At 38.1% G+C, this 17,101-nt stretch overlaps 1 protein-coding gene across 2 annotated transcripts in view; it reads left to right on the top strand.

Annotated features, from left to right (window-relative positions):
• The first annotated feature begins 277 nt into the window (after nucleotides 1-277).
• Nucleotides 278-17,101, top strand: part of TTC33 (tetratricopeptide repeat domain 33) — a 43,842-nt gene continuing 27,018 nt past the window's right edge. Inside the window, exons 1-2 of one of the 2 annotated variants that reach the window (XM_066568821.1) lie at nucleotides 278-370; nucleotides 497-725. In XM_066568821.1, coding sequence (XP_066424918.1) covers nucleotides 505-725 — 221 coding nt within the window. In that variant the 5' untranslated portion in view covers nucleotides 278-370; nucleotides 497-504. The remainder of the gene's footprint in view (nucleotides 371-496; nucleotides 726-17,101) is intronic. The other variant, XM_066568822.1, reaches the window with a different exon arrangement.

Below are 17,101 nucleotides of genomic sequence, written 5' to 3'. Positions count from 1 at the left end.
CCCATACCTGTCCCCGGGTGACACTCGAGCACCGCGGGCGGTGGCACTCCCAGGCCCGGCTGCTTTGTCCCCTCCGGTCTTGCTCTCCACCGCTGCCTCCTACGCACAGGAGCTGGGCAGCCGCCGGGCGCTTCACGGCATCCACACGGCCCTGCCGCGCCGCGCCGGGGCGAACTACGGCTCCCGGCTGTCCCTGCCGGGGCCACGGGCACCGCCGCTGCCGTCGCTCCTTCCTGCTCCTGCTCCTGCCGTGCCGCCCCGCCTTTCCGCTTCCTGGCGCGGCGCTTCCAGCCGGGAGAGGCGGCTGGCGGCAGCGCCAGGTACCGCCGGGCCCTGCGTGCCTCAGGGACAGCTTAGTGCAGCCGGTCGGGTCAGTTCTGTGTGGGGGAGTGCCGCGCTGTGTTACTGCTCTAGCTTCGAGATGAGCGAAGCAGTATTGTCCTGCTGTGTATTTAAAAGCAAAATTACCTAACTATTTAAAATGCATTCTTCCTAGTTCTCCAGATGGCTTCTTTTGGGTGGAAGAGGAAGATTGGTGAGAAGGTCTCAAAAGCTACTTCTCAGCAGTTCGAAGCAGAAGCTGCGGATGACAAGGATCTGGGTGACGATGACGATGCTACCTGGGTGCTCGCAGCTAAGAGGAGAAAGGAAGTTCTCTTAGAAGATTGTGTAAGGAAAAGTAAGGAGCTCAAGGATGAAGGTGCAAATTTGGCTGAAAATAGGAGGTATTAATGTTGTCTTACTCTCTTTTCATTGACTGAAAAGTTGCTTCATGATATTTTAATCCTTTCTCTAAACACTAGTAATTTCCTAGTATCTGCATTGATAGTTTCCATAATTTGAAAAGTGATAATTTCTTTCATTCTGCCTTTACTGTCTGGTACTGTCTGGTACAAAGTTTTTGTCTTTGGTGGTGTTATCAGCTGTGAAACAAAGTATATATTTCATCTTATCTTTGCATGTTCTCATAACAACAGCAGCAAAGATTGCCACTTGGGGCATAGTGATCATGAGATTATAGAGTTCTCTATATTTGGTGAAATCAGGAGGAACATCAATAAGACTATTACATTGGACTTCTGGAGCGCAAAGTTTGGCCTATTTAGGAGACTTACTCAGAGAGTTCCTTGGGAAGCAGCCCTTAAAAACAAAGGAGCCCAGGAAAGGTGGGCGTGCTTCAAAACAGACATATTGAGGGCACAGGAACAGACTGTCCCTGTGTGCTGAAAGATGAGTCGATGAGGCAGACGTCCAGCCTGGATGGGAATTTAGGAATAAAAAGATACATAAAAATACCATGTTTGGAAGGAGGGTCAGGTCTCTCTCTCAGGAAGTATTTAAGGAGCTTGCTAGGGAGTGTAGAAAAAAAAATTAGCGAGGTCAAAGCTCAGTTTGAACTTAATTTGGCAGCTTTTGTAAAGGATAATAAAAAAAATTTTTACAAATATATTAATGGCAAGATGGAAGAGTAAGACCATCCTTTGTTCTCTACTGGCTGTGGGATGGAACTTTGTAACTGCAGGTGAGGAGAAGGCAGAGGTGCTTAACACTGTCTTTGCCTCAGTCTTTAGTGGGAAGATGGCTTGTCCTCAGGACAGCTGTCCTCCTGGGCTGGTTGATGGTGTCAGGGAGCAGAATGGTCCCCTTGTTATCCAGGAGGAGACAGTCAGAGAACTGCTGACCTGCTTGGATGTTCATAAATCTGTGGGACCAGATGGGGTCCATCCCAGGGTGATGAGGGAGCTGGCAGATGAGCTTGCAATGGCTGCTTTCCATCATTTACCAACAGTCCTGGTTCACTGGTGAGGTTCCAAATGTCTGGAAGCTGGACAGAGTGATGCCCGTTCACAAAAAAAGGATTGGAAGGAGGATCCTGGTAATTATAGATCAGTTGGCCTGACCTCAGTAGCTGGTAAGGTGATGGAGCAGTTTATATTGCATGCAGCTCTTACAGGATGGCCAGGGTATCAGACCCAGCCAGCCTGGGTTGAGGAGGGGTAGGTTGTGTTTGACCAACCTGGTCTCCTTTGATGGCCAGGTGACTGCCTGGTGGATGCAGGAAGGGCTGTGGATGTTGTGTACCTGGACTTCAGCAAGGCCTTTGACACTGTCTCCCACAGCACACTCCTGGAAAAGCTGGCAGCCCACAGCTTGGGTAGGAGCACTCAGTGCTGAGTTCAGACTGGCTGGATGGCCAGGCCCAGAGAGTTGTGGTGAATGGTGCTGTATCCAGCAGGCCTGGAGAAAAGGAGACTCAGGGGTGACCTTATCACCATCTACAACTCTCTGAAAGGTGGCTGTAGTCAGGTGGGGTTGGTCTCTTTCTCCAGGCAGCAACTGACAGAACCAGAGGACACATTCTTAAACTGCGCCAAGGGAAATGTAGGTTGGATATTAGGAAAAGTTTTTTTATGGAAAGAGTGATAAAGTACTGAAATGGTCTGCCCAGGGAGGTGGTGGAGTCACCACCCCTGGATGTGGCACTCGGTGCCATGTTTTAGTTGAGGTGTTAGGGATGGGTTGGACTCGATGATCTCGAAGGTCTCTTCCAACCTAGAGATTCTGTGATTACAGAGGCTGAAAGATGAAAAACTGACTGGATCTGAAAGCTGAAAGGGTAAATAGGATGCAGGGTGATAAGCCATACCATAAGTAACACTTTAGCCACTCTGTCTCTTTTCCCTTACTGAGAGTAAGCCTATTGTCCTGTGCCCAGTGCCCAGGCCAGTACTTCCAAGCAGCTAATGCACTGTTAATCTGCCTAGTGCTTTGTGAAGTTAGGTACAGGGAACTGCTGCGAGTGCCCTCTGAGTACTGGGAGTTTGCCCGTTCTGGAAGGATATTGCAAGAGTGGTTCCATTGTCTTCTTTTGCTTCAAGCAGAAAGTCCTTTTGGAGTCGAGGTGTGTTAGAAGAGAGAGAGGTGGACTGTAAATTGTGCATCAGCTAGATAATTTGGCCAGATCTTCACTGGAGGGGGAAGAAACAGTTCTGAGAACAGTCCCTTTAAAATCTTCAGAGTTCTTTGACATGTGAATTTTTATCCTTCCTTTACTTTTAGAGTAATCTTTATTGTCCCAGATCAGAAATATTATTTTCCTGGTAGAAATATTACCAAGATGTCAGTAGTTGCTCCTGTGCTGTTAAACTTTTTGTCTTAAGAAGTATGCTAAAAAAGTGTTTCCTGGGTGACGTGGAAGAGAGAACAACTTGGAAGTTTAATGCAGGCAAGTTTTTATATCATAATAAACATACTGTGAGTATGGTTGGGTCTGATTTTAAAAAAAGTAATGAAGAAATACAAAATCCCTTTGAGAAAAGGCTTATTTTCAAATATTTAAATACAGTTTCCTCTTTTAACTAGTCACTCAAATAGTGAGACTGTTCAGTGAGTGACTTCAGTTGATTCTTTTGTGTTCCTGAGGCGTGTAATTTCTGAATAAAATTTTGAAGCCTTTTAAAGTTGAGTTTAAATTAAAACCAAGTTAAACTTAATAAGTTTTAAGCATCCTGCCATTGTATTAATCAGTAGATTTCATGCAGTAGTTGCATAAGTGGGTTACATTAATATTAATAATTGAAAACTCAAAATGTACAAATTAGTAGTCAATTAACATCTCTGTTTTTAACATCAGAAATAAATCATAGATTGGTCTACTTAAGGTAGATCTAATCTGTCCTTTTAGGAATACAGAGATTGCTAAATATTTTTATCTAATCTTGAATCCTTAATACATCCTCTACTTACCTATATAAAACAGATTGATTTTTTTTTATTTCTGTCTTCAGTTATACATATGCCTTCCTTGTATTTCACTTTGTATGTTGCATATCTTTTCTCTATGTTCTTTTTTGATTTTTTTGGTGTATTTTTTAAAGTGCAATAAGTCTCTTGACAGAGAGAGTGGCAGATATTCTGTTGTAGATGTGATTTAGGTCGAGGGCATACTGAACAGCAGGTCATTTTTGATGCTTTTGATATCTTCACTTGGTCTTAAAAACTGAGTTCTCCATTACGTGTCAGTTAGAAAACAATACAAAAGCTTCACCCATTCGTAAGTAGCAATGTAAGCATTTTCTGTGAATTTAGGGAGTGCTTAGAGTGCTTATCAGAAGTGCTTATAAGAACTGGTGAGAAACTCTCAATGGCTTACAAGAGGTATGCTAAAGAAGTTAACGTTCATATCTGAGGCTCAACTGAAATTCCCACTTGAACTTAGTTTCCATCAGTTACTCCAGCACACTCTACTGTTCAGGCAGCGATGGTGCTGTTGGAGTACATAACTTTCAGACAGATTTTCTCTCTAAAAAAAAAAAATCACATAGGTTTTACTCTTTCTGACAGAAAGTGGTTGCTGTGATTGTGTTCAGACCTAGACCACATAGGTTTATTTCTTGAAATATGCATTTGTACAGCAAAAGCAGACTCATGTAAATAATTATACACTTAAGGTGGATTGTGTCCTGAAATATCAGAGTGTGCTAATAGTTAAAAAAATATCTGGGTTGGATTGTGTAGCATTCTAGAAAAAAAGCAAAGACCTAGCACTAGAAATTAACAAAGGTTGGTTCTTGGTTGGTGTTACTTGTGGAGTGAAGGGGATCCTAGAAGAAAAACTTGTGAAGAAGCAGGGGTCGGAAAAAAAGAAAGAATGAAAGTAATAAATTAATTTCTTACGGTGGAGAGACTCTGAGGTAACGTGCATGGCAGAAATTAATATGATGAATTTTATAAGCAGACCCACTATTACTTAGCTGGAATAGTCATTACCACATTTATGTTTTATTAGTCTGCTCAGCTTACTTTTTGGGTAAGGGGAGGTAGTGTTGGTGTTACAAGCCCCACCGTGGTTTTGTTATTGTCTGTGTACACCATAAGCCTGTTTGTGTGGAAAAGTGAGATCTCAGTTTGGTGTTTCACTGGGTTCTCAGTGCTTCTCTGAGGGGGAGGGAATAAAAAATGGGATCCTCAGGCACCAGAATTTATGCAGCCTGTGTTATTTGCTTGCTGTCACACACTTGGGAGTGGCAGTGGGGGAATGTTTGGGAAGTGGTGAAAACCCTCTGTGGGTTTTCAGTTTTCATGGAAGTGTTTGAGGAGTATTTGTACCTGCTGTAATGTGTGTGTGCATGAACCTGATAAGCTGAGACAGACAAACAGAAGAAAAACAGTGATGAAGACAGTTTCTGATCCATATTTTGCATTTTTTTGTGAGATGGAAGAAAGATTAAGAGTCTACCAGAAAAATGTGTTAAACTAAGTTGATATCACAGTGGGGGTGTTACTGTGAAAAACACTGTTAAGGAGACTTTGACCTAGAAATTTGATAAGTAGGCAGTGTTGAAGGCGGCTTGTAAATTGATGATCTTGTCAGAGCAGCAAGAAAAGGCAGATGTGTGGAAGAAGAATCACAGTTGTATGCTCTTTTGATGTGTGAGAAGGAGCAGGGAAACAAATGTGTACAAACACACAGTCTTTTGGGAACAGGCACATGGTGCTATTCTTTTGGCTGTCATGTGCACGGCAAGGAGGTGGCCTTTGATGATCCCTGTGAATCCCTTCCAACAGGGTATTCTGTGATTTCTATAAACAGAATATTGTCTGTTGATGGAAAGTATGGAGAATATTCTAGAGGGCAATTTTTTTCCTTGTAGGAAACTTGAAATACTGGTGAATTACCCATCTTGAGACACCAAGTATGGATGTGCTTACATACACTGGAGTTAAAAAAAAAGACAAGTGAAAACAATACCAAAACCCAGGAACCCCAATCCAGTTTTTTTTTGGTTTTGGTAGTCTTACACTGTAAGTCCAGTGTAAGTTCACATGTTCTGCCTTAGTATTTTGAACACAGCAATTTGCAATTGCAGTGTTATTTGACTGGGAGGGAGGAAAGCCTTTGGCTCTGGCCAGGTGCAGGTAAACAGTGAAGTATGATGTCCTTAAACACATGGCATGTGAGAGCTAAAAGCAGGAAGAAAAACTTGTGTCAGACTTGTGTCCTCAGTGTGACTGAGTTGCCTGTCTGTGCAGTAGCTCTGCAAAAGTCCCTGTGCTGTTCTCAAACCTCAGACTTCTGTAGCTGCCCAGTAAGTGGCGATAGAACTCTTCTCCATGTCCCCTGAGGAGGTGCAGGATTTCTGTTGGAAATAGATGCTGCCGGATTTAAATTCTCAATGATTTGTGGGGTTTTTTTTCAGTTTTGCCAAATACAAGTTAATACTGCTCTTGCTTCTGATGATGTTTATTGTGCTAAAAAAGAGTAAAGATTTCCATCTTGATTGGGAAGGTCGCGTTTTCAGCTGGAACACTCCTACATTAGAGCTTCCCCTATACCTTATTTCACTTTGTCACTTGGTTGACAATCACTCTAGATTAGACGGATTAATAATATTTTACTTTTTATTTCCCTTAGCTTTTGCAATAGCAAATTAAATAAGGACATGTCAAAGTGCAGTGACTAAACTTGGTAGCAGGCCAATTTTCATGAAACTATTTACTTATTAAGAGGGATTAATTTTTTAGAATTGCTTAATTTTCTAATCTATTGAAAAGAATGGAACTTTTCTGAAGGGTCATTTTTTCCACATTTTTAGCAGCTGAGATTTTTCTCTGATGTGAATGCCAGCATGACTCCCAGATGAGTAGTTAGTGATTCTTTAGCTATATACACTATAATTGAGTTTGTTTTTCTCACTAGACATTGTAGGTTGTCAGATGATGAGGCACACACCTTTAGAAAGTATGCTTAGTGTAGTGGTAAGTCAAGTGTTTACTGAAAAAATATGTCTATCAGGTGGAGCAGATTTTAGCAGTTGCATTTGTTCCATTTACCCATGTGTTTTCGGTTTAGATTATAGTAAATACTTGATTAAAATTAGTTGTGAATAATAAAATTGTTTTCAGATTATATTACTAATTCGTTTTGATGCAACTAAAATGGCAAAGGATAGACATCATTGTGTTGAAATTGCTTTTCAAGTTTCAGTCAATAAAACTGATGGTACTTACATAATACCGTGTTAATAAAGAGGTTTCCCAGAAGATCCCAGCAGCTGTTGTTGGCAAAAACATTTCATCAGTTTAATCAGCTGAGTTACATTGCAGAGAAGCCTAGAAAAAAGAGGTTGTATTTGAGAGAAGAGGAATCCAGGAAGAGCAGGTAGCATTTAAGTTTTCTCCCTAAACTCAATAGTAGTTTTTCCTGATGAAATCATGGAAAGGTGAATAAGAGTGCTATGTGGATATGTAGGCAGCTCCTGACAAAATCCAGATCTAAAATGGAAATTTACAAGAGGTGAGGGGAGAGTTGTGTGACCCAGTCAGACCACAGAGATTCTGTCTGAGGATGCAGGGGCAGGGATGAAGCCACAGCCTGTGTGGAGTTGAATCTGGGGAGGGATGTGAAGAGCTGCAAGAAGAAAGGCTTGTACAGATGTATCAGCAACAGGAAAGGAAAACAAGGGAAAATATGGGTCTTCTACTGGAGGGGGTGGAGAATCTAGTGACAAAGAATGCAGAAGAAGCACTCACTGTCTGCTTTGCCTTGGTCCTTACTGTGTTTCACTAACCCCAGGTCCAACTGACAACAGGGAAAGTATGGCTCAAGGAAGACTTACCCTTTGCGTCGGACTGAAATGTTTCGATAAACCTGATGTATAGAAATGTATAGAAATTCATGGTACCTGATGGGGTCCATCTCAGAGTACTGCAGGAGCTGGTTGATGTCGTCATTAAGAATCTGCAACTGTACTTGAAAGGTTTTGACAACAGGGCATGGTTCCTGGAGCTGGCAGACTGATGGGGAATGGTGTTGATACTGTGGACAGGAGCCTGAGCAACCTTCTTTAGCTGACCGTGCTTTGAGGAGCTGATTGGATTAGATGATCTCTAGAGTTTCATTCCAATCTTGGCCTTTTTGTAGGTATATCCCATTAAAACTTCAGAATTTAGAATACAGAAGGTAGCTCCTGTGACTTTTTAAAATTTGATTCACCAGTACAGGTATCTTTGGTGAAATACTTTAGGTGAGGAAACAAATTAAAAAAACTGCACTGCCTTCTTACCATCTCTGCTAACTGATCTCATTTAAAGCAAATACGTGTTTTAAATTTAAAAAATTAAAAGGATTGATTCAGTAGATAGTCTAAGAGTCTATGAAATTTAGTGTCTGGCTTCAAGAATAAAGTCTTAAATTTCTGTTATGCTGCTGTTACAGTATATTGGCAGTGTTGACTCTTTCATCAGAGTAATCTAAAAGCCCTACAGAGTTTGGATTTTTATGATTAGGTGTAGGAGAAATTGCTGGAAAATGCTTATGAAACCTGAAGTATGTAGTAAGTACTCATGCCTACTGTTCCTTGTAGGTTGAAAATACTGTTTAGTATGAGTTTGGATGTAATTTGCATACCAGGTACAATTAGCTATTATATATAATGCTTACATCCTTCAGAGTGAATTACCAATACCAGTGTTCTGCAGACAAAATGAAAAGTTTCAGCATCAGTAATTATTTGATTGAGAGTTTTCTTGGGTCAGTCATGCAAAAATGCAGAGAACATAAGCAGATTTCACACTGTAAGTCAAATTATGCACTGCAAATAGGGGCTTGATTAAAATTGTCATGAGTTCTAGTCAAAGTACCTGATTGCTTTTTAAGAAGTTTTTCAGTGTTTAGCATTACTGTCTATATTGTGTCTATATAAAACTTCCTAACTGTTACACTTCCTTGGGAATGCTGTACACATCATATGCTCACTAAAGAGACAAAGGGTGTGTAAGCTGGAAGTCCTGGGTGCAGAACACATGAGCTGAAACAGAAAAGACTGAACAAGTACAGACTTTGAACCATTGTTTTTTGGAGAAAGCATGTTACAGCTTCTCTCTTCTTAGTCAGAATGTAGGGATTTTTTTTCAGGCCTCATAACCTTTCTACAAAATTAAAAAAGTGCAGAGAGTGTTTTGCATTGTTTAAAACCTTTCTGTAAGCTGTTGTGTAAAGTAAGACATTCATTATTTTGTCTAAGTTAATTTTTATTGCTAGCTTTATTTTGTTGATCACTTACTGATAGAGTTGCTGCTTCCTGGTGATGCATCTAGCTGGCCCCTTTCATTGAGAAGTAAGTTCTTTGCGGACTGCTTAAGTAGTTATTCTTGTTTAAGTTGTAATTTTTCTTTAAATTAGCTATTTTCTTTTCGTTCTGGGAAATGCTGTTTTCCAACAGCTGGTTATTATTTGTCAAAGCAGGAGTTAAGTTATGAAATTATTACTAATTTAGTGCAGATTTTTCTGAGAGTGAGTGCAAGAATTGTAGATTATTTAAGCTGTACCCAGAGTTTGAATAGTTTTGAGAGTATTTTTTTGTTAGAATTGTTGTTCCTTAAGGATATTGAAATGTGACACCATACGAGCCATCTGTATTTCAATGTGTACCTATTTCTGTATGTATGGATTTGTAAACAGAAGCAGAAGGAATATTCCAGCTGTAGACTGTAGAATCATTTATATATGTCTTTATAGATATATTTATATTTTTTTTCAGAGAAAGCATAATTTAATTGGTGCCTATGTATCATCCTGTACAGCTTATGCAGTTGCTGTCAGCCAAGACAAGAATCAGTATTCATTCAAGGTCTCTTGACAGTGTGAGGAGAAAGAGGTACAGCCTGTGAAGTGACTGTAAACACCTCAGGTGAGGTACCTAAACATAGGTGAAGGCGTGAAAGGAATTGGGCCTATCACTGCTTTTTTGGAGGTGAAGGAAGGGTAATTTGTGTTACCTGCCTTTTTATTTTTGTCTAGAGGTCTGTTCCTTCTGTGCATGAAATATAATTTAGAGAATTTTATAAATTAAAAGCTATGTTTTTTCACTGGATATGTCTTGTGCAGTGTTTTTTTTTAAGCAAATTCTTCAAAAATATGTCTGTTTACTTAACATTTCTCCTCATATTTAAATATGTAGAGAATGCTGCTGGAACCAAAGAAGCATAAAAAAAAGGTTCTTAAGTGTTTCATCAGTATGTATTAATTTTTCATGTATATATTAATGTCTCTGTGTAGAGTATTCATGCTGTTTTCTATCCTTTATATATGAATGAATACTTGTCTCACATTTTTATAGGCAGTAACTAATAGTTTCTAGATTTTAACATTACTTGCTGGTCCTCTTGTTTTGTCCCATTCCTAGCATGCTTTCCTTTTGTTTAATGACCCAGTAGGACAGTTGCATCTAATCCCAGAATATCTCTGTGGTACTTCTTAACTATATCACATACTGGACTGTAAATAAATAACATAAAAATATTAATACTGATATTGCATTACTTTTATTTTCGTTACTCATTATGATAGTACTTTGCATTTAATTTTTATCACTCACTATCATATCTGTGCTTGAAAAATTAAAATATATGAAAGCACAAGGGCTGGTATATTTCTAGCCTTGTACAGTATACAAAGGTGGAGTAATTAACTCTACCATTTTTGACTTAATTTTTCTGGCACTCTGATTTTCCTTGAATCTGATGTTTATATGCCACCTGCCAGTCTTTGAGATGTTTTGCCACATGAATATTTACAACCTTCTGCTGCATATGAGGGACAATGAGTGTACCTAGCAGAGTGCTACTGGCACAATATTTTTTCTCTTCCCAAGTGCTGTGTTGAGGTGAAGTGCTTCAGTGTGAGTTTATCTGACAGTTGGCTTGATTTCTGAAACTGTCTCCATTCCTTTTCTCTTCCTGCATGTTAGTGGGATAAACTGCCAGAGACAGGAATTGTCTTTTAAAATAGGTGACATGGGGGGAGCATAGCCAGCACTACTGCCATCCTGCAAAAACCAATTTCTGCTAGCAGGTCGGTGTTGGTAGAAGGCACGTAGAGGTTCATGTGAATTCTTGGATGCAGAACTCTACCTGTCAGGTTAAAGAATATGCTTGAGCTTAGAGATTTTGCCTATAGCCTCAGTTAGGAATTCTAATGGTGCAGCTTTTAAATGTGGGCATTTATACTATTTATATGACTAGCATAATACAATTTAGCAAAACCTAGTAATTTACATTAATAATCTAAGCAGTTTTTATAGAGAAATACAAACTGGGGCCTTTTGCACTTCCTTCATAGAGTCCCCTGTACTAATTATATCATGTATACATGTATACATGTATCCATATCCATGTATACATGGATACTGTAAAATGTGATCCTATCTTATTTTTTTTAAGTGACGGTTTTGTTGTTTTGCTTTTTGTCCAGATCTAGTGTTAAATACATGAAATTGCTTTTACTTGAATAACGAGACCTTTGTATTTAGAAACATTTTTTTCTTAATATTATATCTCTTCATAGGGGAAGCAGTAGGGAAAAAAATTAAGTGGTTTCCTAATTTAATAACTTTGGCCAGTTGCTCTTTTAGTCTCGTTATTGTTGCTGACAAAGATAATATCCCCCTCCACTGCTGTTGTTTTAACTGTCTCTGTCATTCATGGAATTTAATTTTGAAATAGTAATTTAGTATCTCTTGCCCAGTCCTTACTGAACATGATATGTACGCATTGTCAGTATCTTCCAAAATTAAAATGTACTGATTTTAAAGGATTGTAATTGGCCATTTGGTTCAGTGTTTTTCTACAGAAGCAGGATATTGCAGTGTATTTTGTTATAAGGTCTTGGTTCCTGTATACATGTTAGCTTGTCTTCTAGTTCCCTAAATGTCCTCCATATCCTGTGGCATATTGTGAAAGTATCCTTAAATTGAGAATGATCCTTGGCAGTAAAGACTTCGAATAAAAATTCTCTATCAACATCTTGTTCAGCCAAGTCTTTTGAAGGGTTAACTCGAAAGGCAAATGGGGAAAATTGAGAGTAATGTATTCTCAGTTTACATTGTAGAAATATTTGATATTGTAGGACTGATGGTTGTTAGTGAGTTGACTTCATAACATTAACTACTACCACAAGAATGACTGCTTGGAAGGGTCCTGTAAAGTAACACGTGGTCATCAAATCTATAGAAATGTAATTTATTGTGTATCTTGACTTCCTCTATTGTTTTTTGTCCCATTGATTTATTTATGTGGCAGTTAACAATGCAGTAATTTTGTAGACAGTTGTTAAATTATGTCAGGGCTGAGCTAACCGAAATCCAGGGCTGGTGTGTGCGTTCTCCCTAGCTTTAGTTGTTTGGAAGTACCTGGTCAAAGATTGCAGTTCTATCACTGGATAAACTGTTCTGACTTGGGGGTCAATGTGATCCAGTTTTGCTGCTCTTTCATTTCCACTACTTTGCCATGGTCCCATTTTTTTTTTTGTTTTTACCCTGGGGGAAGCCAACTCAAAGTACCAGTTAGTCACAGCACTGCAGAGGAAGCCTGGCTGGAAAACAGTCTTTTCTGGTTGCTGCTTCTGATCTGGTTCCTAAATGCTTTTGACAAAATAGCCAGGAAAATGGAAGTGAGTGGCCAAACAGCAGGGGAAGTGGAGAGAAGTTATTTCATTTATGCTATGATGTTGTCTAGTTGTTGCCTGTGTTATGTTACTGTATTGCACATAAAATTTGAAATTGTTATCTGTGAATTTGTTTGCACTTGTAGTTGTTACACTTTTAAAATACTCATCTGTTTTCAAATGAGTCTTTTTCTCACTTCCATCGTTAGACTGTGAACAAACTACTTCTAATTCCCTAAAGTCCCTAAATAGGGATTTTACTAGCAGTTTTCTACAATTTTAGCAGTACAAACTAAAGTACACTTTTTTGATGTGGGGTGGGTGCAGAGAGAATCCTAACATGACAATATGTTAAAATACATTGCCAAGTACTTTGGTAAATCATCTGACCCATATGAAATTGGTGATAGACATTGTGTTTTTTTCTTAGTAGTAATTTGGGTGACCAGTACATTTGTCCTGGTCTCAAAGGTAATTGGTATTTACAGTATCATCCTCAATTTTATACTGTTGCTTTTAAATACTGAAATTCAAATGTTTTAGACAGGAACCATACCTTTCCACCTATGAATGCTGTCCAGCACACTTGTAACATATAGTGAAAGAGTGTGCAAGCCTCCTCTCTTTCATTGTTCCTTCTGAAAAAGAGTCACAGAAATTTTGTTTTTGTTAAGAACTGAAGTTTGCTATTTTGCAATCAGTTCAAACTAATTAATAATTTTTACAGGCTGCCATTCTTGTCACGAATTGGATATATTTTTGTGCCAGTCTCTAGCAACTAAATGACAAGTATTAAAGCAATATTTTGTCTTTGACCTGTCATCTGGGAATAGTAATGCAGTGTAGTAGACCATGCATGGCTTAAGCTTTTTGACTTCGGCAAAAATTAGGACACTACGTTTAAACAAAATGCAGTTCATAGTTGTGGGTTTTTTTCATCAACAGTCTTTGGATAAGAGATCTTGGCAGTGAATAATGGATTGTGTTCAGCTGGCTCCACAGTCCTGTTTTTACTGTTAAAAATAGGAGACACCTGTTAAATATGTTGAATAGCATAGACTTACTGAAAGGAGTCTGCAGCCTGGACTTCTCTGTAGTAAGCTGTATTTGTCTGGAAGATTTAATACAAACTTTTATTTTTCTGGGAATTGGCTCTTGTGATGATAAATTTGCCTTCAGTGAATTTGGATGTTGACATAGATGTTTTTATATTGGTTTTATACTAGGCTGTGAGTGAAAGTCATCTGTTTGCCAGAAGGTTAACCTTTTCTGGTGTTGCTCACATAATTTATTTTCCTGGATATATTTGAAATATTGTATATTTTAAAATGGATTTGTCATTCAGTTAAGTATTTCAACTTCCAGTCCTCAAAGAGCATTTATGATTTGAATTTGATTAATATTTACTGAGACCTCAAAAAGGACTTAAATAGGGGCTTGATAATGAAAAGGTGTACATATAGCATTCTAGGGGTAGGATCACATGCTGAGATTGAAATGAAAATTTTCCAGTCCAGAAAATAAATTTTGTTTTAGTCAGTACCTGCTTCACCATCTTCCTGTCGCTGTCAGATTAGAAAGTTTTTTTGCAGAGCTCTGAGTATGAAAGTGATAGGAATGCCGTTTCCTAAAATGAATTTTTTTATAATGCATTGAGTTTCATTACTATCACAACAGCTGTTTTGTTTGGTGAAGTAATTCTCCCGTGTGATTCCAGTATAACACTCTCCAGTGGAGAACTACACTGGGGAGCTGCCTGGTATTTTAAAACAAACTGTTGGACAGGTTTGATTTGCTTCAAGGCGAGGATTGTTGATTTGCTTCAAGGAGCAAGAGCTTTTAAACTGGTGCAAAGCAGGGACAGGAAAGTAAACTGAGGTAGGTGAGGAGAATGCAGAACAACTTTTAAGGACTTACCAGAAGGTTGCAGAGTTGTTGGAAAACATTTGCCTTTCAGAAATATGGCAGAATTCTGATACTTCTTGATATTGTGGATGGAATTGAATGAATAAGATTTCAGAAATTACTTATTTTTGTAACTGATTTCTTTTGTGAGAAAAGAAAAGAGACTATTTTTCTCCCTTTTCAAAAGTGAGAAAGGAATTGCAAGCAATATTGGAAAAAATTTAGAAGTGCTGTTGATATAAAGAAAAAAGGAAATTGATACTAAAATTAAACAATAATAATTAAAATGCCCTAATTAATTTACGGAATTGCTGTAATAAAAACTAAGGAAGTTTTATACAAATTAATGGTGTTATTATATTGAGCATTGCGTAAGTATGAAAAATCTTTAACCTGGCCCTTTTATTCTGTGTAATTTATTGGTTTTTATTTAATTTAAATGTGAGGGTTAGTTTTGGTCTTTATTCTGATAATGAATTGAGATTGAGATTGAGAGAGAAAAATCATAAATATTGAGGAAAACTGGGAAAAAACCACCAAGGTGAGGTAGTATATGTTTCAGTTAAAGAACATTCATTGTTGCTGTTAGAGTTTGTAGATCCATAAATTCAGGAAAAGGAATTGTAGAAATAGACTTTTGTAAGTCAGACTTAAGTATGTTCATTTTATCAGTGCAATCAACCTCACGTGTAAAGAGAGAAGGTAGTAAAGTATATGTTAAAGGGCATATTTTTATAATTGAGACACAGTTCTGTTCTCCAGAATGCAGGAAGCTATGAAGCTTTGCTTCTTTTTGGTGTTGTTTTTTTTTTTCCCAGAAGGGATCTTCCAGTTTATAGATGCTTTACAGCCCTGTGCATTTTCACAACAATCTTGTGTCTGTTGCCCTGTTTGCTTTCTTGAAAGTGTCTTGTGAATCTCTTGGTGGTACTATCTTTCAGAACTCAAAATATTCCTTGTAGATGTTTCCTGCTAGGTGGAGCATAGGATTTGAGTCATAAATTAAGACTAAGAGGGAGAATGAATTTTACAAGTTAGAATTCAGAAGCATGGGATAATCTGAACAAGTCACTGAAGTATTCCTATCCAATAGCTCAGATAAAAACATCTGATATGTTAATCTTCTGTTGAATCTTTAATGTTTTATTTTGCATTGCATGCTGTACTGTGGAAAAAACATTGAAATAGAGAGTTCCAACAGTTCTTGTTGTTCCTCTTTTGACAGGCATTGCTTTATTGTGCAAAATGACCGTGCCAGCCTGAATGGTTCAGGCCATTCAGGTTGATGGTTCAAAACCATCAGCCTGAATGGTTCCTGTGAGGCTGCATTTCAGTAGAAACAGCATTGTAAGTGATTAGTCAGCTCTGCCATGGGTCTTGAAGCACAAACGTGACTCATCTGACCCTTTGTAGAGCGTTTTTGTCTAGTGACACTGAAGGCCACCGCTCCTTGCTGTGGTAGTCCTGGTAGTGAAAAGTTGCTGCTCTTCTTGCCACTTTCACGTGGATGAGTTCTTAGTTATTGTGAGATTTAGAACTGTGATAGTTTCCTTAATTCTGGGTAGTGACACCCAGTCTCCATACAGTCTGTATAACCATGTATATTATGTCCTTGCAGATAAATTGTTCTGTTCATTAGACATCTATATTTTAACTTACTTCAGGAGACTTCATGGCTATTGCTGACTAGTACTTTATCGTCATTTGAAATCAGTACTCTCTAGTAGTTTCAGCTGTGTAGGAGGTTTATAGAGCACCTGCCTACTTAATTTAGTGGAATTTTAATGAAAAAAATAAAATTGCCTTTCAAGTATGAAAATACATTAGAGAAGTATACATTTCCCCTATCTTTGTATTTTTGTCTGTTTTTGTCTATAACTTCTTGTCATTCATCAGAAAACATTGTAAAAAGGGTGTAAGTAGTAGAAAGAAAGAAAATGAAGCAAAATTACATTATTTAACACTGATAACAAAGGCATGTCAACTAGGTGAGATGGAACTGATCAGATTAAAATATGAGCAGACTGTTGTTTTCTTGAATCATCTCTCCCAAAATATTTTGTAATGTTAATGCCCTATGTTGAACATCATAATTTGGCAGTAAACAATTTTGAGAAAGATAGAGGAATGCTGGTATTTTAAGCCCAGCATTTAATGAATTTTTTTTTTTTTATTGACTTAAAGCCTTAATTTCTATGTCGGATTTCTGAGAACTGTTAGGATCATAATGTTAAGTAAGTGAGAACTGCCTGCTATCTGTGGACAAATAATTAAAATCTTAAAAGGAATAAACGTCTTCACAGCTAAGAGCAAAAGAGTTGACGCCTATCATTTTGGCCTCTACTAGTGTGTGTCTAAAGGGTATCTCAACAAGTGATTCTCAAGACCAGAATATTGCTTCAAAGGCAGCGTAACAGGTTTTTCCTTCTTGCTGCTTTCAGAGGAACTGCTGTTGAAAATATTTTAGAGAACTAAAGCTTTCTATTTAGAATTTCATTCCAGCAATAAAAATGTGTTACTTCTCTGTGAATAGTTAAAATACTACAGCTATTCCAATGTCTAATACTTGATTTATATTAATTTGCAGCTTCTGTTTAGAATACTAAAATGGTGAACTGATTTTAGTGAAACAATACAATTAATTCTAGTTTGAAGCTTGCAGGGTTAGGATAGTCAGTTCTTACTGCTTAAATAATGAAAATAGCAGGTTGAGGTGTAATAAAAATTGATTTCCTTCTTGTATTTTCATGC

The sequence above is a fragment of the Molothrus aeneus genome, chromosome Z (assembly GCF_037042795.1).
Source record: "Molothrus aeneus isolate 106 chromosome Z, BPBGC_Maene_1.0, whole genome shotgun sequence".
Taxonomy (NCBI): domain Eukaryota; kingdom Metazoa; phylum Chordata; class Aves; order Passeriformes; family Icteridae; genus Molothrus; species Molothrus aeneus.
This window is presented reverse-complemented; position numbering and strand designations above follow the sequence as displayed.